The sequence below is a fragment of the Pollicipes pollicipes genome, unplaced genomic scaffold, assembly GCF_011947565.3.
Source record: "Pollicipes pollicipes isolate AB1234 unplaced genomic scaffold, Ppol_2.1 Scaffold_7231;HRSCAF=8579_pilon_pilon_pilon, whole genome shotgun sequence".
Classification (NCBI taxonomy): domain Eukaryota; kingdom Metazoa; phylum Arthropoda; class Thecostraca; order Pollicipedomorpha; family Pollicipedidae; genus Pollicipes; species Pollicipes pollicipes.
The window spans coordinates 26,421,733-26,444,556 of NW_023597034.1; the positions used below are offsets into that span (position 1 = coordinate 26,421,733).

Genomic DNA, 22,824 nt, shown 5'->3' on the forward strand with positions numbered 1-22,824 from the left:
CCGTTTCCCCGCCAGTGAGGCCGGTTTCGGTGACGGCATGTGGTTTCGCTCCCAGTTACGAAGCTTTTTGGTCAAGAGGAGACGAAATCCATTCAGGGTGCAGTGATCGATCTCGTTGAGATGAAATACACGTTTCCTTTGAGATGACTGGCATGGTTTTGTCGCCGCGCGATCGTCGGTGTTTCAGTTTCTTCTGGCTCGTTAAGTGCATTGTGCTACACATGGTTCTGAACTTGAGCGTGCCGATTGGGTGGTTGGCTTCCTGGGCCCACTGCGTCGGACAACGGACAGCTGTAGCTTTGAAACACCAGTTGTTTTTGCCCAGCTGCCTGTCGGCCCAAATAGTACCTTGTTCTCAGATATCTCTGCACTGGTCGTCGCAGCCTGGGCTCATACGCTTCTTACGGCTCTCATCGAATAAGCTTGGGCGCACTTGGCAGCACCTGGGCATGGTTGATAATGTATCAGAGTGCACATTTGCTGTATTAGAGCATTCATCCTGCAAAACATGTATGTGCTCACCATCGTCTCTATCAAAATCGTTACTCAGCCAAAATGAACACCTTTCAACATGGAACAAGCAATGCCGGAGAGCACCCCCGAGTGATGACACAGACAGGTCGAGACAGCTCTACTGCCACCTAGCGCTCATGGGGGGAAACAGCCGTTCTGGAAAACACCGCACCAGTGACCCTCGCGCCACCAAACTGAGCGCGACTGACGCCGCGCGCGCCGCCAGCCACTAGCGGACGGCGGCCATGTCGGCGGAGACGCGTCCCAGCGTCTGCTGGTACGCCTGCAGCCGGCCGCTGAGCCCCTCGTGCAGGGCTGCGTACACGGGCGTGTCGCGGCGCAGCTCCAGCTCGGCCAGCACCTGGTCCAGCAGCGTGTACGGCAGCCAGACGGGCGCGGCGGTGGCGTGCAGCGCCGAACTCAGCCCTAGCCGCTCGGGTGCGGCGCCCAGCACGGCCTCCAGCAGGCGCAGCAGCAGCCGGCCGGCCGGCTCCAGCTGGCCCGAGCGCAGCAGCAGCCGGCCCAGCTCCGCCGCGTTGCTGCGCTCGTAGTCGGCCAGCAGCCAGGCGGGCAGCGGCCGACCCAGTTGCAGCAGGCGGCCGGCGGCGGCGCGCAGCAGGCGCGTGTCGCCGGCCGGCGCCGCGGCCAGCACGTGGCGCAGCAGCGCGGCCGTCTGCTCGGTCGCTGAGCCCGCCGCCGCCGCCGCCACCGGCAGCTCGTTCCGGCCGAGCCACTGCCAGGCGGTGCCGTCGCCGGCGCCGGCCGCCAGCGCGGCGGCCAGCTCACGCGCCACTGGCTCGGCGCTGAGCTGGTGCGCGCGCGCCACCTGCATGGCGTCTGTGTAGAGGCGCGCCGCCACCAGGCGCGCCAGCAGCTCGGACGGCGAGCCGGCCAGCACGGCGTCGCGCGGCTCGCACTCGCGCAGCCGCAGGCGCGCCGCCACCAGCTGCGCCTCGCGCCGGATCTCGTCAAGCGTGAGCACAGCCACGCCGCCGGCTCCGTCCCCGGCCTCGCCCTCCGGCCGCACGATCCAGGCGTACTCGGGCTTGACCAGCTGCAGCGCGTTAACGCAGGCGCTGTAGCACTCGGCTTGTCGCTGCAGGCCATCCGGCTCGCCGGCCAGCCGTCGGCCGCATTCGTACATCACCGTGCCGGCCTTGCGGTAGTTGTCGCGGTGCACGTGGAACGCGTACAGCACGTCATAGAAGCGCGAAGTGAGCGGCTCGGAGGCGCGCGCGCGGCCCTCCAGGATGGTCACCACGTCGTGCAGCATGTCCACGTACGGCAGCCGCACCAGCGTGGCCAGGTCGCGCCGCTCGTGCAGCGTGACCACCAGCTGGCGCAGGCAGTCGCGGCGCCGCGACTGCTCCGGGTTGCTGTTCATCGCGGCGTACGCCTCCGTCACGTGGCCCAGCCGCAGGCGGTACTTGAACACGATGGACCAGAGCGTGGCCACGTTCGGGTCGTCGTCCAGCGCCACGTCTATGCCGGCCGTGGCCAGCTCCAGCACCCAGTCAGGCAGCTGGTGCAGCTCCAGCAGCTGGATGATGCGCAGGTAGTAGCGCACGAGCAGGCGCGAATGCGGCTCATCGGCGGCCGGCTCCAGGCGCAGCAGGCGCACCAGCAGCGGCTCGTCCTTGCCGACGGCGTCCGCGGACGACACGAACATGTCGCACGCTTTGTCGGGCTGGCCGAGATTGAGCAGAGCCAGGCCCAGCAGCAGGCAGCGCGAGGCCGAGTTCCAGTCGCACCAGGCCTGGTGTAGGCGCACGTACTCGCGCAGCGCCGCGTGCTGGCAGGTGGCCAGCAGCAGCTCGGGCAGCGCACTCTGTCGGCTGACGGGCCAGACGAGCCGCGTCACGGCAGTGGCCAGCGCCGGCAGCAGGCTGCGCCAGGGCGCGGCCGGCCAGCAGGCGGCGCGCGCCGCCCGCCCGCCGGCGCCACTCACGAACAGCTGCAGCAGCGTCAGCCGCTCGGCCGGCGCCGGCGGCGACCCGGCCGGCGACGCCTCCTCCACGCAGAGCGCCGCCAGCTGGCGCAGCGCGCCCTCCTGACGGTCGCCGCTGACCGGCTCGGCGGGCGTCTCTACCAGCCAAAGCAGCGCGAAGTACGCCTGTACCTGTGGGGGCGCGCGGGGTCCGGTCAGCGCGCTCGTGCGTCGGCTCCATATCCGGGCAGCAAACAACGGGGGCGGGACTACCCGAGGACGCCAGGCTGTGGGTACAGAAACGTACCTTTGTATCTTAACGCAGACTTCATGATTACCATGTTTGTTGACAATCTAACGCATCCTAGCACGAATCCCGACCGTGATAGCGCAACTTGGAGTAGTCGAATGCAGACCAGCCGGCTGGAACATGCCCACAAGACGCGCAAGAAAAGCGCGGGCCGACCTGATCTCCAGCAAAATAGCGTCCAACAACTGGCATTACGAGAACGAGAACGCCCGTCCCGTCTCGCGTAGCTCTGTAAATAACTGACCAGCCCCGCCGCCAACCACCACACATCGCGCTCACGCAGAGCAGCGGTGCCACAGACCGCGACCCCGCAGACCGCGACCCCGCAGACCGCGGTCCCACAGACCGCGGTTCCCCAGAATGCAGTCCCCCAGACCGTGGTCCCACCGACCGTGGTCCCACAGACCGCTGTCCCCCAAGCTGCGGTCTCACAGACCGCGGTCCCACAGACCGGGGTTCCCCAAACTGCGGTCCCGCAGACCGTGGTCCCACACGCTGCGGGAGGACAGGCCGTCGGCGGCCAGCGTCGCTCACCTGGATCACCGTCTCGGGCAGGAACTTGGCACTGAGCTCCATCTCCTCGTCGCCCGTCAGCCCACAGCGCCTGGCCAGCTTCAGCATCAGCGTCTCCAGCAGCACCAGGTCGAGGCTGAGGCTGAAGCGGACGCGCAGCGACTGCTCCACGCTAGCCGCCAGCAGGCCGCCGCCCAGCCGACTGCTGAACCACGTTTGGTCGGCGACTGCCGTTGGCGGCAGCTCGCTGTCGCGCACCTGACGAGACGGGAGCCATTGGGGTCACCGGGGTCACTCACTCCATCTGTTGAGCCACGGCTCCACGACATCGCCCCAAAATTCATCCAGTAGGGTGTGCAGGATGTAAATATAAATTGCTACTACCAGACTTCTGGCTCCTCTGGGACCACAGCACACACGTTTCGTTGGTTTGTTATCCGTTGTCCTTTGACCCCAACCCTGACATGGGACCTGTGGGACCGGTTTTCCCAGCACGAGACGCCTGGAGGCTGGGTTGACCGCCGCCCGCCCCGGTGCTGATGGACCGATCTTGGACGAGCGGAGGAGCAACAGGTACTGAGCCCAGAGCCGGGTGGCATGAACAAAACATCGACACCCCGCCACGCGGGTGGCCGACCATTGCAAAACCGCCCCATGGCCACTGGAGGCCCGATGCCGTCCACCCATCGCAGCATAGATGGCGCTGTGATAGACCGGATTCCTATATCACGCGCATTACCATTACATTAGCATTACATTAGCATCACCATTATACTCCGGTTGGCCCGCGGTAGCCCGATTTGGCTAAATTTGGGACTAGGAGCACACGCAGGTGTCAGTCGTATCGATCTCGCCACGCGGGCCTGGGCCGCCCATGCCGACGCCAGTTCCACACGCGCTACTGCAGGCCGCCTCCAGATCGCCCCCTCCTCCAAAGCCCATCGTCATTCCCCCGCCCCTCGTGACCCGGTGTCACACTCGGCCCGGCCGGGGTCGCCCGCAGAGCGACCCGAACGACCAACGAGGAGAGCTGTTTGGCCGGCCTGGTGCGGTGCGGTGCAGCGCCGGCCTGTGCCGCCCTCCCACCTGTAAGAGCGTCAGCAGTGTGGAGAGGGCGTCCGTCAGGTGCGAGATACCGCGCACCCGCTCGGCCAGCAGGTCGCGGAACTCGGCGAACTCGGGCTCCTCTGAGATGGCGTCCACCACCGAGAGCGCGATGGCGTCGGGCGTCTGCAGGTGCGCCAGGTCCTGGCGCACGGCCGCCGCCAGCTGAGTGCTGATGTGCGTCTCCAGCAGGCGGCAGCACTGCACCAGCCGCGCCACCTCCGACTGGCGGCACACGGCAGCGGGCATGTTCAGGTGTGGGCACTGGACACACGCCTTCAAACGACATCAGCTGGGCACGGACTGTGAGAAGTATTTTCGGTACAAATTGGTGAGAGCACATGTCTCGCAGTCGTCTGTCAAACGTCAGCCATTTCACCGACCGCCGTTCGACGCGTCCGATTACATGGAAAGCGAGTCGGATCCATGGAGCCAACGTGCCAAAACGAACGTTCGAACGCTTCCTCGCGGACTTGCAAAGTGAGAACGCACAGCGACCGCGCCACTCCATGATGTAAGCATGCTAACTACGTCACAGGCTGACACATTTCCACGGACGGCACCACGGCGCAGCGCACCACCTTCCATGCCCGCTTCATAATGGCTCCATTGGCTGCGCGCGACAGCGCCACCACAGGTGAGTGCCAGCGTTCTTAGTTTCGGCATCCGCGTGAATAAAGTAGGCCGGCGCTTTACATTGTCAGGACAACGTGAAGCAAACAACGTTCATGTCAGCTTGGCGGACATGTCAGGGTTTCTTGGGCACATCTGGCACCACGCAATCGTGTTGCTCCCAGTTTATAAGATATAGATGCAGCATAGAGGTGACACGTCGCTGGCATGGTATAGGCAAGAAAGACCTGCTCTTCTTCGGCTTTTCCTGGTTTGGCTCCTGGTAATTCGGCAGTATGAGTTCAGAGGTCTTCTGGTGATTTATCGACCTTCGATATACCAGGAGGGACAGGTTTAGCGGCGTTTTAGACTGGTGGTCATAAGCACGGCGTCACCAGTCGGGTTCTGCCAATAAAACCAGTGTTTGCTCTGCAACGTCGTCTAACCAGTACGTCCTAGTAGATCGAAGGTCAGTAACTCAACATAAGACCTCGGGAGGCATGATATCGCTGGCATGATCGGACACAAAAAAGCATCGAAATTAGGTCCGATCAGCAAACACGACTAGATAAAAACCCCACTTGGGGAGCTTCCATCACATGTACGCCCATACGCGGTTACCACCGCTCCAAGCCGGGGCAGCGTATCTGCGACAGTGACTGTTGCAAACGCGCGTCCGGTTGCAGAAGGCTCGAGCCCGAGCTGCCCGAGCCCAGAAGGCGCGCTGCAATCTTCGCAGCCGACTCATGTAACACGCCAGCTCATCGCCCGCCGTCAGATACATGGCCCGCTCAGATCTGCGGCCTACGCGAAGGCTGTCATGCCAAAGGCTTGCCGGCCCTTTTCGACCGCGTGTGCGCAGACACGCTACCGAAAACCGTGCCCATAGCGAGCTCCGCTGACACTGAGCCTGCAGACGATGCAGCGCGTGGGCAAGACCTCGTCTCGCCGGGCGGCGCCGGGGTCGTTTGGCGGCCGGGCGGCTGGGTCCGGTCGCGCTTCTAAAGCCGGCGCTACTCGGTACTCCAGGGGGAGGCGACCACGCGCCGGACTGATTCGACGAACCAGTGCCGTAGAATGCAGGAAACGCACACAACTAGAATGGGGGCAAACACACATGGTATACCGATGTGTACGATATAAGCAAAAATATGTATGCATAAAACGTTTACGGGTGGTGTTAACAACATACATGGAAGCCGGCGCCGCGAGGTTTCTCAGCGCCGCCATCCTCCCAGCCGGCGCCGGGGGATGGCTGCCTCTGCCGCCCCCTGCGTACCCGTTGCTCGGCGCGGGGGTCGGCGCCGCGCTGAGTGCCGTCCTCGGGTTCGGCCGGCTCCGCCAGCCACAGCTGCTCCACCAGGTCGGCCGGCCGCACGTAGCTGACGAACGCCTGGCGTACCACGGCCACCTGGGCCGACGCCGGGTCGACGCTCAGGCCCAGCGGCTTGGTGGCCACCTGGCGGCGCCGCCACGAGGGCGGGGCGGGTCAGATCTCGCGCGTGACAGATCAGGGGCAGCGCCAGCCACTGGCCGCCGAGAGTGGGCCTTCGGGCGCGTCGTCCACTCAGTGAACCGGCGCTCAGTGAGTGAAGTGCGACCACCCTGGATTGTGATGTGGCGACAAATACAGGTTCGCGTCGCTACTTCGGGTGGAGGCAGGGTCAGAGCAGTATGAGTCGCGACGGCGGGACGGGGCGACTTGTGAGCGTGCCACGTCAGGGCTTGGGCCCTGTTAATGCCAGTCTGACACGAACAAAGCGGCCACACTCTTGATGCTGGCGCTTTCAGCAAACCTTTTTCCGACCGCCACGACCGAATACAAGAGGCTCGCAGATCCCACGCCCGGGCCTACACAGAACAATGGCCGCAACAATGGGTCACTTGCCCATACCCAGCACGCACCACGTGATTCGACGCCGTCCTGACCAGCGCGCGGCACCCAGAGCACCAAAGCAAGGCCGTCGTAGCTGGCAGTGCTGGCGCGCCGCGGCTCACCGGCCGCCAGCAGGCCGGGCCGGGCCGCCGCCGTCGCTGGGGGACAGCGCTGACCTGGTGGTACTGCAGACAGGCCGAGTAGAAGGCGTCCCAGGCGGCCAGCGCCAGCTGGTGGTACTCGGCCGCCGCCAGCTGGTAGTCGGAGGCAGACTGCTGAATCTCGGCCTCCACCGTGGCCACGACCGCCGCGCGCAGCCCCTCCGTCTCCGTGCACTCACTCCGGCTGTAGATGCTCACAGCACGCTGAATGGTGCTCGTCTGGAACCTGCGGGCGGCGGCGAGCCTGAGCGGCGGGGCCAGGAGCCCCGAGCGCGCCAGGTATCTGCACGCCAGAGTCTACAGCCAGCTGTTTGCGACCGCGGCGCAGGCCGCGTGCCAGTGTAGCGGCCACGGCACGACACAGCGTTCGCCCCAGCCAACCCAGCTGCGGACAACACCGCCTCTGCTGAGCCTCCGAAGCACCCCGGAGCCTTTCAGAGCGCCCGGGGGTCCTCCGAAGCGCCTCGGAGCCTTCCGAAGCGCCTCGGAGCCTCCCAAAGCGCCCTGGAGCCTCCTGGAGCGCCCGGGAGCCTTCTGGAGTATCCCGGGGCCTCCCGAAGCGCTCCGGAGCCTCTCGGAGCGCAATGGAGCCTCCCAGAGCGCCCCAGAACCTCCGGAGCCTCCCAGTGCCTGCCAGCGACGGCAGCGGCCGCTTACCTGCCCGGGTGGAAGATGTGGCGCAGATAGGCCTGGCTGAGGTGCGTGGAGGCGGTGACGTGCACGGCCGGCGGCGGCGGCACCAGCTCCACCTCGCACCAGCCCAGCGCGCCGTCCGCCGACAGCGGCCAGTAGCGCAGCTGCGTCTCGGCCTCGGCCGTGGTCCACAGCGCCCACAGCGCGTCTGCGCGCACGGCCAGTGCGTCAGGGCCGAGCGACCACTGACACACGCGTCGCGCTCCACACAGCAAACACCCGGCGTGCCACGGGTTAGCTATGTCATTGGCAAACCTGGCCCAAACGGGGCGTTCGATAACACCATTCTCAGCGTTATTGTAAGGCATTCAACAGCAAGCATTTTAGTGCAATTTTCAATTGTGCACGGGTAATCCGGGTTGGCGTTTTAGGCGGCTGAGTCTAGTTCTTGTAATCCAGCATAACCGGCCGAAAGTCAGAAAGCTGAAACAGCCCATTTTCAAAGGGTTGCCACCTTAATATCATAGTCCACTGCCCCTCTCACAGTCAATCAACACGAAAACAGCGTAATGACTCCCACGAGCACGATCAAACTATGGTGTCTGTTATCTTGTCTGTGTTCTGAAGCTGCACCATGGGAAAGCTGACCAACGGATGAGAATTTCTTAAAGTTGTAGCATAGAATATTGAACCAACCCAGAGTGACGGCGTTTTGTTGTCACTCTGGTATGCTTTCAAGCCACTTGCGCGGAAAATTACGCGTCATCCCTACGGTATTGTCTCCAAGTCTAGTTCAGTGCCAGTTTCACATCTTCAATACACTTCGCAATAAAAAAAATCGCATCTCCTGTTCGAAACTCAGCTTTGCAGCAATGACTTAACACCAAATCACGCAGACACAATCAACAACAGAGATAATAGGCACTTTTCCATTCTCCTGATTTAGCGGACCAGCCACGGGCGGCTGCCACCGACGGAAAGTACCCCGCACAGACCAACCTTCGGTGAGGGCGAAGTCGATGAGGTCGTGGTCGGGCGCGCACACAGTGGCCTCGTGCTCCAGCTGCCAGGCGCCCCGCACCTCCGCCGCACGCACCAGCACGAACAGCTGTTGGCCGGACAGGCAGAGATGGGCGGCCAGCAGCGGCGGCCCGGGCGTCGGCAGCCGGCGCAGGCCGTGACGGCGCGCGCCTGCGGCCGGCGCGCGCCGCCCCTCCGTCACCGCCAGGAGCGCCGCCATCGCCAGCAGGTCGCGCTCCAGCAGTGGCGCGCGCTGCTGCAGAGACCAGAGCCGGAGCCGGCCGTCCCGGCAGACGGCGGCCAGCGCCGGCACCGCGCCGGGCAGCACTAGCACCGCGTCCACACGCTGCTGGCTGCTGTCCGAGAAGAAGCCGAACAGGCGACCGACCATCGAGCCCGTTTGCAGCTCGTGCGAGGCGGCCAGCGGACCCGGTCCCGAGCCCAGGTAGTGCACCACCTGGCCGCCGCCGCCGGGCGCCGCCAGCAGGAACACAGCCTCCCCGGACGGTAGCAGCCAGCTGGCGGCCGTGTGCGGTGGTGGCGGCGCGTCTGTCGGGGCGGCGGCGCGCCGTCAGACGCTGCTGGAGCTGCACGGATAGCTGTCCTCCCCTTTCCCTCAACCCCACCCCTCCGACCACGGAGCGGGCGCGCTGCGACGCACGCACACAGCAACAAGACGGACGACAGGGAAAGACAATTCCAGGCAATGACTTCAGTCGTGGAGAAGTTCAGTCTGGATGTCCCCTGGCAGGGAGTGGCCCCCAGGCCGCGTCGCCGGCGCGCGGCCGGCCGCCCCACGGCACTCACTGGCTTGGCCCTCGAGCACGTGCATGGCGTCCGGCTGGCGCAGGCCCTTGGCACTGAGCTGGTGCAGCAGCGAGGTGACGCTGGTCGGCTGCTGGCCGGCCGGCTGGCTGGGCAGCTCCAGCCGCAGCCGGTGCACACTGCTGACGGTGGCCAGCAGCAGGACCAGCGCTGACCGCGTCTCGTGCGCTGTGATGCCTGTCGAGAGCGGCGGCACGCGTGACGGCCCAGTCACGTCCTACGAAATGCATGCGAATCGTTACTCAGCTCACAGGCCCGGGCGTTACGACGTCGCCATGGCAATGCTAGACACCCAGCAGAAGTGAAGTTGCTGGTTCACCAGGCTTCCCTCAGCCTCGTTCACACACCCTGGCAACAGCACACCAGCGGCGTTGGCAGCTGAGAGCTTCCAGCGCCAGAGAACTGAGACCTAGCGCTGGCAGCCTACCCTCCAAAATGGGCGAGTCGCGGAAGTGTAGGCGCAGGTGACCGTTCAGTATGTCCACGTCGGTCGACTCCTCCGTCAGCTCCAGGGTGTCGTGGTTGACACGCCAGAAGAGGCTGCGCCGCACACCACATGCCACAAACGTGTGCCTGTACAGGAAACAACAAGTTATTAAACTGTGCAGGGCGCAGCCAGGTGAAGACGGTGAACCTCATGCAGCGCTAAGTTGGCTGGAGGGCTTGGAGACACAATCTGCAACAATACCAAGGCCCTGTTAAAGAGAATCTGGATGGTATTCATGCCGCATACGCACTTGATGCTCAGAATTGAGTGTAAAGCATTATAATACCTTTAAAAAATTATTACATCCGTGTCTTAGGTCACGTTCATAACAGATATGTATTGCGCACGAAGCTCATAACAGATCCAGTCATAAAGACGAGGGGCCTGGTGCCGCGCCCGTGATACCTTGAAGCTTTGATGGACCGTTTCTGGATGCCGTGTACATTCCCGCCCAGGCAGTAGCAAGGAAATTGACATCACTCAAAACATTTGGAGCCCCTGGGCCAGACGATGGCGCCGTACACCCCCGGGTTCTTCATGAGTCTGCAGACGTCCCGTCGGTACCCCTGAGCACGCTGTTCCAAAAATCATCAGCGTCCAGAAAGCTTCCATATGAGTGCAAGCTTGGTGAGGCAGTCGCGATCTTCAAGAAAGGTAACCGACTGTCCATTCCAAGGTGCTTGAATTTCTCGTCTGAGATGCACCAATTGACCACTTCTCTTCGAGGATTTGAGTGTTTCCTGCAGTCCACCATGGGCTTCTCCCGAATCGGTCCTGCATCACCCAGCTATTGAAGGTCATGGAGGATTGGAGCACCGCGGCAGAGGATGGCAGCCGGTGGACGTGGCGCACCTCGACTTCAGCAAAGCCTTCGATTATGTGCCTCATGAACGTCTGTGCTCCAAGCTCCATGCTTTCAGTGCGAGAGGTAGCTTGCTGCGCTGGATCAGGGTCTTCCTCACCCATCGGATGTAGCGAGCGAGGGTCCAGGGCTCGAAGTCGGGTCGGATCGACGCTGTCAGCGGCACCCGGCAAGGATCACTGCTGGGACCAACACTACTCTTCATCTTCGTTAACGACCTCCCAGATTACGTGCAAAGTGCGGTCAAAATATTCGCGGATGACAGTACAGTATAATGCAGCATTCCGAGGCCCTGACTGCCTCTCCTCTTTAGGTTGACCTCGACGCCCTGGTCAAGTGGTCGGAGGAGTGGCTGCTCCCCTGCAGTGCATCAAAGTGCAAAGTAATGCACATAGGCAACTGCACCCGGAGACGGACCCATTTCCTGAACGGCGCCGAAATCGCAGTCAAGCCCAGTGAGAAGGACCTCGGAATGTTCGTGGACTACAGGTTTAATCACCATGTGCAGACAGCGGATGCAATTTCGGAGGCCAGCCAGATGCTGGCGGTCATGAGGTGGACATTTGCCAATATGGATGCGCAAACACTGCCATTGCTGGTTAAGATCATCATCCACCTGTATTTGGACTGGGGCTACATTATCTGGGGTCTGTTCACCAAAATGGGCCGGGAGCAGCTGGAGCAGTCTCAGCGACAAGCTACACATCTTGACAATGAAGTGATGCAACAGCCATACCCTGAGAGGCTCAGACTCCCCCAGTTGCCCTTGCTGTACTACTGATATCACAAGGGAGACATGGTTTCAGTGTGTTATCTTAATTTAGGCCAAATACAAAAATAGAAAGTCCTTTTAATGCTTCAGGTCCAATAATATTATGGCAGAAGTATGGCAACACATGAGGAATTGTCATATTCACAATAAAACAGCATCTCATACCAGACTTCTTTAAATGAAAGATAACACTAATATCAACAACAAAATGAGTTAAACCAGATCTGACATGCTTATTTGCAGATAATTATAATATGCATATACATCAACATAACCCAAGTGACACTCAGTACATGATCATAACACTCCCAATAATTGACCAGAGAATGCTTAATATTTGTGATGTGCTTACCCTCCTGAATACTCTGGGAGTTTGATGTCTTGAAGTGTTCCATGAGATGCTCCAGTATTTATTACAATATTTTCCCATACTACCGAATGTGACAAATTTGGGTAAACCTCCAAATTTACACTTTCATCCAGCCAGTGTCCAAAAGGGTCCTCAGGTGTGACTCTGTCTAAAAGGTCTGAAAATGACTTTTTATCTAATCCCTGTTCAGGCACTGAAAGTGGAAGATCCGAACAAAATACAAAATTTTCACTTTCTCTCATCTCATGGTCAATAAGGTCTTCAGATCTGGTTTCATGAAGATCTGGAGAAACATTTCCCGAAAATCCTCGCTGAGACATCTTCAACAGCTAAATCCACAACATACAATTAGCCACTGGCAAAAACGTCTCCACATGTGCCTTCGAACTTATAATCCCAACTGCAATGCCTTGTTTCCATATGTTTGAAGATTTTGGGTTTAAATTCTCACTCCTCTCAACCGCCGGTGACAACTGATCCCAATGTTAAAGCCAGGGTCCCTGGAATAGGGTGAACAACACGTCCGCAGATACCGCGTGAAACGCTGCGTTACAAATGTAAGGGTAGCGCTGCAATTGGATATTGTGTTTAAATTCCTATGTTCGCTACAACCATACGTTATCAATTTTTGCTCTCGTGAGCGACTTCCATAAAAGCTGGGGCTCATGCAGGCGCCGGTGAGTGAATGAGCATGACAGGTTATGGAGTATCTGGGGGAGGGGTACCGGGGCGAATTGCACCTCGTCTTTTGTGGTTAAGGCGAATTATGTTTCCCCACAATTTCAGGTGGCCCGCAAATGACCCGCGGCTGGATGGAAATAATTTGCTTAACATGAGATCACAGTAAACGTGGATGGCCAATATCCGTTTGGAAAGGGTCCGTATCTTAGGCTCAGAAAAGGATCTTGTGGGGCCTGGAAAAGGCCCATCTAGTTTCAGGCGCGGAAGGAGCTCATTGCCGATCTGGAAAGGGCCTATCGCAGATTCCAAATGGCCCATCTAGGGCCAGGGAGCGCTCGTTGGGAACTCAGAAAGATCCAGTGGTTGGTCTGGATCAGAAGGTTGTCGTAGGTTCAGAGGGGCCCTCAGAGATCTGGAAAGCGTATGGCATAAGCTCAGAATCAGCCCGTCTCAATTTATGCTGCTTTTTATATTTTGGATATGAATATAATGGCTCGTCTCAGTGTACTCCAGATAATTTATCATTTTCGTGCTCCCGTTGGTGGCTTTCGCGGTGCTGGCAGGATGGGGCACAGGAGGCACTGTCCTCTCCCCCCCCCCCCCCCCTCTGAGGTTCCCAAATCCCAGCCTCCAGTATTTCACAGCTGGTTCCGTATCGGCATGGGCCCCAAGGACTGACCGTATGCTACATTAAGAACGGCCCCCGCCCGCAGGGTCGTGGCCTTAAATGTCAGTCAGAGAGTTTTGGCATCGGTTTGGGACGCGTGGGACAGTGCGGGTATATATTTCGGCCAGAGACCATCAACACTGAACAGTCGTTTCCATGTCGGTCTGAGTCCTGGTGGTCCATTTCCCCAAACACGAGCGAGGACAGGCCGGCTATTGGCATTGGCCGGGGCTCCTGAAACAATTCGAGTATGCACCAGCGGCCCACAATGCCTAACAGGGGTCGTGTGTGGGCAAGGAACCTCGAGTCGGTCAGAGGAACATTTTCTGAACAAATATAGCGACGGGATGCTGAATGTCAGTGGGTCTTTTATGTTGGTCAGAGCAACAACACAACATGTTTTCAGCTTCCACTCAGCATCATTTTGTGTCAGCTCAGCAGTTCTGGATGTTCTTGAAGTTTCACTTAGATTCATGGGCCATCGGTCTGCCAGCTTCATTTTATCACCCCGAATTGGGGGGTACTATGATAGCTTGATTCAAAATTCCACATACCAGTGTCTGAGCACTTAGCCTCACTATGTGTCAGATCAGTTCTAAAATAGTGTGGCCGGATGAATTCACATTAGGCCATATATCCATAAGATAATGTACATGGCTTATGAACTCTGTTTCTCTTGTTTGATGGTTTATGGACTATATTTGTCTTATTTTCGGTCTCGACACGGAGCAAAACAGTCGGCTGCATGTGAGTCCAAGCTCTGGAGACCCATTTCCCAAGCAGGACCCAGGCCAGGTTCCGTGATTGCCGTGATAGGGGTCACTGACACAATGAGAGGCCTCTGTGTTAGTCAGGGGTCCGCAGTGCCTAACAGGGGTTCTGTGCCACCAAGCGCCCGAGTCAGTCAGGAGCAGTGTTCGAGGGGGCCCGAAGAGGGGTCCGAAGTGTCTCTGAGGACCAAAGATCGAGGGCCCAATTGGAAGGCTGAACGGACCGAAGGGCGGGCTGTAGGTCACATTAACGGTAATGTTCTGAATTTGAAGATTTGAAGCAGGCATCAGATATAATGAAATAATCTCATTTGTAATCAATCACTAGTGTACTTTCAACTGGAAAAGATTGCTCTGGACAACAAAATTCTCTATTTAATAACTTTGTCCATTAATATACCATTGTTTGATAACGTCACGAAACGCTCACATGACCTTAGAGGCACTGCTGAACCGGCCGTGCGAAATTGGCCCCTAGCATTCACTTTTAGTGCTCCAACTCGCCAAGAGATAGCAGTGGCGGTGCTGGGCGTGTTTGATGAAGCAAATATCGTTATGAGATCATGTGTCAGCCTTTTCTCGTGGTATTCTTGCACATATGTCCCTGAGTTTGAGTTGTTTGCTGGTATTCACACACTTGGTTACGACGATATTCCTAAGTTATTTGATGTGCTGGCTAAATGAGCATGTTGTCATGCATCACCGTTATCCATTTTCCTTCATCCCATTATCCTGACATGGTCACTAATGGTCAAAAGGCCTCTAATCCAAATAACCGAATGTCTTTGAATATGGCTCTGCTTGCACAACATTGATCGAGAGCCGTGTTATCTAGAAACAACGCTCAAGAACGTCAGACATGAACGGCTTGACGATTATTTTCTTCCTGGCCTTGAACACAGCATGGCAAACAGGGTGGCAATGTTTGAATGACGTTTATGTGGCGTCGTGCAGGCCTGGGTGAGCTTGAAATAGCCTGTACAGAATAGTTAACGCATCTTCGCGAGCATTTATCTCAGTAACTAGAGGTTTTCAGTCTTAAAGGGAGTGCTCCACATTTGTGTAGGGTTTTGAGCTGAAAAAGCCGTCTGGAAACTTATTAGGTGCAACTCACAGGCCCACCCTTCTCAAGACCCAGGCACCTCTAGTTTCGGAGCTACACGCCCGCGAAAATGTGCAGACCTTTTCATGCAGACTATTTCAAGGTCACCCAGGTATCCATGACGTTGTAAAAACGTCATTTAAATTCTGCCATTTCATTGGCCATGCGGCGATGTAGGTCAAGAAAAACATGACAATCGAGCTGGTCTCATATAGCGTTCGTGAGCACGATTTCCAGATATATCGCCCTCAATCAGCTCTCAATCCATGTTGCACAAGGTGTGATGACGCAATCAAACAATGACGCAATGAGGAACGCGTTTTTATCAATAGAGAAATTGTATCGTCTACACGAGTCTTTTTCCACTTAAAAAATACCAATAGTTTAAAGTGTGCGTATGTCGGCATATCTGATGCTTGCTTCAATGCCTTCAAATGTGGAAGATTCCCCCTCAAGAGGAACCGGGCTATGAACTGCACCCAGTGATCTTCAAGAGGACTATTTCACCTCAAAACCCCTTCTAAACCCCTTCATCTAAAGGTCAGTTATCATTTCCCGCCTGGACTCCCAAGAATACGGTGTGTGTGTCAAGACAGCCCACAGTCAGCCCACGCTCAGCCCACGGGCGGCCTATACAAGCGGCCCCTTCAAAAACGCTCAAAATGTGATATGTAAGCGGTCTGTATGAGCTGAACACATCAATACGCCCCAATGCGCGGGGAATACAGAATTTTGACTCCTATAGCTAGTTTTGCAAGATTCACTTGCTATTAGTCAATACTTACCAAATTAAGCAAGTCGTACATCCAAAATGATCGGCTTTGTCCGATTTGGTCAATGGTGCCATGGAATTTCCCAAAAGGCCACAGAAACTCAGCAAAATTCAAGTAAGCCAATTTTTCAGCTAAGCCAAACCACTGTCCACGCTGAACCCAAAGGTCGGTCAATACAGGCGAATAATTCTCAGATAAATTTTCCCTGGTCATGTGACACATCTGTTTCCCTGCAAATTAGGCTGGAAAAAGCAGGTTTTCGCCCAAAAAACAAGGGTGAGCTATCTCAGCAAAAATCAAATCTTATCGAATATGGTCGCATGGCACCTCAAACAGCTCGGCATGCCAAGCTGATTCTTAATCTGGCCTTTGTTTTCCAGCTGCATTTTTCTTTCTGGAGTTACAGCTATGTAAAACTAGCTTTTCACCTGATGTTTTATTTCTCATTGAGATTAACATGCGAGCCAATGGGACTAATTTCGTCGGCCCCTACGATCTCCCTGATTCTCAGATAAATCGTACCTGAATTTCACCAAGAGTCAAATTTCACCGAATATACTCCTGTTGTACATCACACGACTCGGCTTGGCAAACTGATTCCAGATCGGGGTCTGGTCTTTTATTTGCATTCTCTGTTGCTTAGTTACAGTGTTGCGAAATCCGTTTTTCACCTAATGGTTCATTTCACCTAAGGCTCAAAGTTTCCAGTGCATCACAAACGGCAAGCTCTGAACAGCGTATCGCTAGTTGTCGTATCATCCAAGGCCACCGCAGCTGACCCCAAGCAACCTGCCACGACAGCACATTTTTTCCTCCGTTTCATTACAATAAGTGCTTAAAATGAATGTGCGACACTATCAAGCTCCAGAGCATAAAACGGCTGTTTTTGATTGTTGCCAGCCGCTGCCCAAGCATGAGAATGGTGACTTCAGGGGTAATGCTCACACAAAAGGGTCAGCCCGCGATCATGGTGAATCACCAGCAGATTTTGCTCAAGTTATGTGTTAGGGTGCTTAAGGTGCTGATAACGTAACGCAGCTGCCACAAGCTCAACTGTATCAGCGATGGACTGTTGAGACGCTCCTGGCGCATCACAAAACGTCAAGCTCTGATTTTTGTAGCACTAGCAGTCGTTCTTTCCTGGGACACGGTGATGCAGCAGTCTGAGGCAGCCCGTTGCGAGATCTGCTTGATTCCCATGAACATCCGGCACGCATTCAACTGAAACGTAAGCAAATAGGCGATGAACCGCGACACTGTAGCAGACTTACTTACGAGGGCTACACAGATGATATAGAAACATACAAAGACAACGCAACGCTTTACACGTAGCAATGTGACCCATGCCTTCTCAGCCTAGGGATTGCAAGTCATATGGTTGTCACTCCAGTATGATCTTTTGAAGATGGCATGTGTCTACCTCGTTTCTAATTTCAGTGTCCTTATTTTAGAGTTTGTGCTCTCACAAGGAATGGGTCTGGTACTCCTTGCATCTTGTGTAGTCCTTACCACTTACGACACATTCACAACCACAAAGATCTGCGAATATCACAGACGTTCAGCTGAAGCTTTTTGTAGTCTGGCGTTTGTGTCTTACTGGAGACGAGACGACCAGGTTTGAAGTTGGTGGGTACATCATTAGCCACATTGCAGCAACCAATATCTGGTTATTCCAGCCACGAACGGAACCGCGGCCGCTTCCCAAGACCTTACGATCAGATAGGCTCGTCGGTAACACTGCGCCCCACTTGTTACTATGATGGCGTACTTGACGACGTGCCACACCGTAATCTGAAAACAAAACACAATTTGAAAAATTTCGCCATTTTTTTAGTAAGCCAGACACCGAATTATGTAGTCGCCTACACCGTAAATGGAACGCACACACCCTCAACAGGTGTTGAAAATGGTCATACATCGCGAGACTAGCGCAAGGTTGAGATGACATATTTTCATACACATGAGACACATGAGGAGACACATGATCGCCTGTTTGGTTACGTTTCAGTTGAATGTGTGCCGGATGTTCGTGTGAATCAAATCGATTTCGCAACGGGTTGCCTCGGACTGCTGCCTCACCGTGTCCCAGGATAACACGAATGTTAGTGCTACAAAACTCAGAACTTGCCGTTTTGCGATGCACTTGGAGCTTTGCCACATCGCATAGCTGACGTGTAATGAAACGGAAGAAACCAAGATGTGCTGTCGTGGCAGGCCGCTTGGGACCAGTCGTGGTAGCCAAGGATGATATGGCAACTAGTCATAAGCTATTCAGAGCTTTCCACTTGTGAAACGCCGGGATTTTTGAGCCATTAGACGGATGGCATAGTTCAGCGTGGGGCGCCAAGTGTCACGAATCGCTTATCATATATGAAGTCATACAGGCCTTGCGTGAGAGACGAGCGTGTTCGTGATATTTCACTAGAGTGCATGTTAGTTGAAGTGTGGACGCTTTCCCATGACGCGATCATTCTGATACTTGTGCCGCGGCATGTGCTTCACGGTATTGCCGTGCTCGTTATACCTGAGTACACATGCATAGAGTTGCGTTGCCATTACTCGACTCTGATCCCGTCTTTATTTTGGTTCCCATCTCGATGATGCGGCGCCGAAGTTTAAGGCTTTCTCGTAAACATTCCAGAGTCACAACAGAATGTCTGCATGGCGTTCGTGTCAGCCAAGTTGATCCTTGCTGTAACACACAAATACCGACCACATCGCCGTGTCTCAGGTTGACAATGACAATAGTAATACCACCAGCCAGGCACATCAGCTGTGACGAAATATGTCAGAAAGCCAAATATGAGAAAACAGCTATCGTTCATCCAGCACATGGCACAAAGGCGTAAAAAGAAATACATCACCATTGGTAACTGTTATTTAGATTTGGAATCACCTCGACCTGCGGTATGCCCAGTTATCATTGATCTGAAAATCAGGCAAATAGTAAGGGGAACGAAATCAGTCCCATCGACTCCCATACCAATATCTATGGTAAAATAAAGCATCAGGTGAAATACTGAATTCACATTGTTGTGACTCTGGAACAAAGCATGTGCGTAGAAAATGCAATTTGGGAATCAGTTTACCAAGCCGAGTCGGTCGAGGTGTATCACAACCATATTGGGTGAGAGGTTATTTTAGGTTAGACAATCTCACCGCTAGTTTTTTGAATGAGGGCCTGCTTTCCCCGGCCCATCTTTCATAGAAGCTGTTGTGTCAGATGTCCAGTAACAATTAATATGAAAATCAGGGAAAGTATAGTGGTGGATGAAATCAGTCCTATTGGTTCTTATGTTAATCGCCAGGGAAAATAAACCTTGAGATGAAAAGCTGATTCTACACCACTGTAACTCAGCATTCAAAAATGCGATTAAAAAATAAAGCCGGGCTTTGGAATGGCCTCGTCATATCGAGTTGTTTAAGGTGCAATGCGACCATATACGGTAAGATTTTATCTTTGGTGAAATATCTCACCCTCAGATCACGGGTGAGAACCATTTTTTTCTATTTCATACGAACTTGTGTGTCAAATATCCGGCTAAAGCTAATCTGAAAATCGAGGAAATTATAAGGGGCCGACGAACTCAGTTCCATTGGCTTACATGCTTATCTCTGCGGGAAATAAAGTATTACGTAGGAATCTGATTTCACATTCCTGTAATTTCAGCGAGGAAAACGTAAGTATAAAATAAAGTTCAAATGCGGCATCAGCTTGTCATGTCAAACCACTTGAGGCGTCTGTATTAAATGATTAAAATGATTTTTGCCCGGCCACGACCACCTCCGAAACAGCGGTGGACCGCAACAAACAACAACGCCAGGGAGGCTCTCACTGCGCGCCCGAGCAGCACCAAATAGATGCCTGCTCATGACTCACACACGCAGAGCAAACCGCGGGCGACTGGCTGACGCTACCTTAGCCCACCCCCACTTGGTTTGCGTCCTGCAAGGCGACCCACCGTCCCGGGCCGTGACCCTTCACCTCAGTCTGCACGGTGACGCGCCGCCCAGGACCGTGGCACTTCGCCTCAGCCTGCACGGTGACGCGCCGCCCAGGACCATAACACTTCGCCTCAGCACGCAAGGCGACGCGCCGCCCAGGACCATAACACTTCGCCTCAGCACGCATGGTGACGCACCGCCCCAGGGCATTGCCCACCGCCACCATGTCGTGCGACCATACTCAGTAAGATCTGCCATTTGGTGAGGTATCTGCTCTTCAGTGTATGGGTAAGAACCTGTTTTCCCCGGATTAATTTTCATGGGAATTGATGCGATAGATATTCAGGTGCGGCTTATCTGAGGATCAGGGAAGTCGCACGGACCGACGAAATTAGTCTCATTGACTCGTATACTAATCTCAATGGAGAGTAAAGCATTACGTGAAAAACTGATTTCATATTGATCGATTTCAACTGACTGGTCGCTGTAACTCAGCAACCAATCAGTCCCGTTGACTGGCATGCTAATCTCAATGGGAAACAAAGCATAACGTGAAAGACTGATTTCACATCACTGTAACCCAGCAACCAAAAATGCAAGTAGAAAACAGGGCCGAGACTTAGAATCAGCATGTCAGGTCCAGTCGTTTGATGTGCAATACGACCATATTCGGTGAGATTTGACTTTTGGTGAGGCATCTCACCTCGAGTTATGGGTGAGAACTTGTTTTCCCCGGCTTATTTTTTATGGGAGCTCATGTGCCAGATACTCAGGTACGATGTGATGTGCTAGATACTATCTGAGCAGCAGGGAGATCGTAGGGCTCGACGAAATTAGCACTATTGACTCGCATGTTAATTTCAATAAAAAATAAGACATTAGGTGAAAAACGGATTTTACATTAATGTAACCCCAGAAAGAGAAATGCAGCTAGAAGACAAAGCCCAGATTGAGAATCAGCATGGTACATCAAGTTGGTTGAGGTGCCATGCGACCATATTCGATAAGATTTGATTTTTGGTGAAATATCTCACCCCCGTTTTTTGAGACAGAGTCTGCTTTCTCCGGCCTAATTTGCAGGGAAACAGATGCGCCACATGACCAGGGAAAGTGTATCTGAGAAAAATTCGGTTGTATTGGCCGACCTTTGGGATCAACGTGAACAGTGGTTTCGGTCGGCTGAAAAGTTAACTTTACCTTAATTGTGCTAAGTTGTGTGTGGCTTTTCGAGAAATGCCATGACACCAGTGACTACATTGGACAAAACCGATCATTTTAGTTCAAAACTAGCTATATCGGCTAAAATTTGGTATTCCCCGCGCATTGGAACGTATTGATGTGTTCAGCTCATGGAGACCGTTAACATATCACATTTTGGGCGTTTTGGAAAGGGCTGCTTGTATGGGCCGACTGTCGGCTGACCGTGGGCTGTCCTGACAGTAAAAATACTAAGCTATGGTCATTTTAAAAATGGGATTCAGTGTCAAAAGGAAGGGTCACTATCGCACTGTCGCTGTGTGGCCAGATGCTGATAAACATGGCTTTATCTGTGATCTGTGAGCCAGGTATTCATTCCTACCTCGGCTATGAGAACGCTTACTTTCAATGTCAATTGGTCGGGCCAGAAAATACACAAAAATTTCATTTCAAACCACGGGGTAGCGTCACACTGTCGTTGTATGACGCTGACGTCCCTGATCTGAAAGTCAGTTATCAACTCTAGCTAAGGCTTCCTCAAAGACGTTAACTACTGCCAACTGTCAAGGTAAAATTCAAGGTCAGAGGACGGAGTAGTACCAAACCGATCCGTACAATCAGGCGTTATAAGAATGTCCAGTGTCCATCTCATACTGGGTTACCAAAACGTCAATCTGCAGAGAATGCCATTCAGAGGTAGTGTAGTGTTCTCCCTCCCCCCCCCCCTCCCCCCGGCCCGACGTTGGAAGAGACCTCACGGCTTCCGAGCTTGACCAGATGTGATGTTGACCTTGAGTGACCTTCCAAAGGACCCGATAATGTGTATTATGTATCCACTTCACAATGTAAGAACACTAGACAACATGGAACGGTGCACACATTACAATGACATCACCTTGTGTATTTTCGGAGGTCTGCCCTCCCCCTTCCTCTCAATGCTCCTCTCAGTCCCCTTTTGCTTATGAGCAAAGAGAATACACTTAGCCAAAGAAATGCAGAAAGGTTTGTTTAGCTACTGGTACTCTTACACATAACAATTAGCATCATATGCTAATTGATGATGTTATATTTGATTGCTAATTAGCTAATTGCTAATGGTAATTGATGCTATATGCATCATACTGTTTATTAAATAGTATCCTGTGAGTACCAAACATTTTCGTCATGCCAACTCCTTCATATGTCATGCCAGTCGGCAAATGCTCGACAAGCTTTTCACATGATAACAACCGCGTTCGGGTAAAGAACAATCGAGTGCAATGTGAGATAGTTTTCAAAAGAGAAAGATGCCCAGATAAAAGCTTACCCATTTTTCCTCTCTACTATGTCAGCTTTATTTGTCTCACATTCGTGTTCAAATATCAATTGAATGGGAACACAAAATCAGTAACGGCGTTAGTCATCAGTGATTCCACCCCCGTCAAATCGTGACACAAAAGGTGCTTCACATGGGCGTCTGGAGTTCCTGGATGCGCAACAGCTGAACCTGCAGCTGCTGGTAGTCACCTGTCTGATCGACAGTCCACGGTGGTACGTCACAGAAGGTGGCTATGGTTTGTCTGATCGACTGCCCACGGTGATACGTCACAGAAGGTGGCTATGGCTTGTCCGATCGACTGTCCACGGTGGTACATCACAGAAGGTGGCTATGGCTTGTCCGATCGACTGTCCACGGTGATGCGTCACAGAAAGTGGCTATGGCTT

At 54.6% G+C, this 22,824-nt stretch overlaps 1 protein-coding gene across 1 annotated transcript; it reads right to left on the reverse strand.

Annotated features, from left to right (window-relative positions):
• Window positions 1–742: 742 nt before the first annotated feature.
• Window positions 743–12,477, reverse strand: Nup160 (nuclear pore complex protein Nup160). The gene is made up of 15 exons (XM_037233654.1): window positions 11,968–12,477; window positions 9,922–10,067; window positions 9,477–9,671; window positions 8,977–9,218; window positions 8,649–8,757; window positions 7,786–7,857; window positions 7,674–7,752; window positions 7,032–7,242; window positions 6,259–6,438; window positions 4,350–4,580; window positions 3,285–3,521; window positions 2,513–2,632; window positions 1,444–2,398; window positions 1,223–1,350; window positions 743–862 (listed from the first exon to the last, which is right to left on the reverse strand). The coding sequence occupies exons 1-15, from the start codon at window positions 12,303–12,305 to the stop codon at window positions 743–745; spliced, it is 3,363 nt and encodes a 1,120-aa protein (XP_037089549.1). The 5' UTR covers window positions 12,306–12,477.
• Between the last annotated feature and the right edge of the window lie 10,347 nt (window positions 12,478–22,824).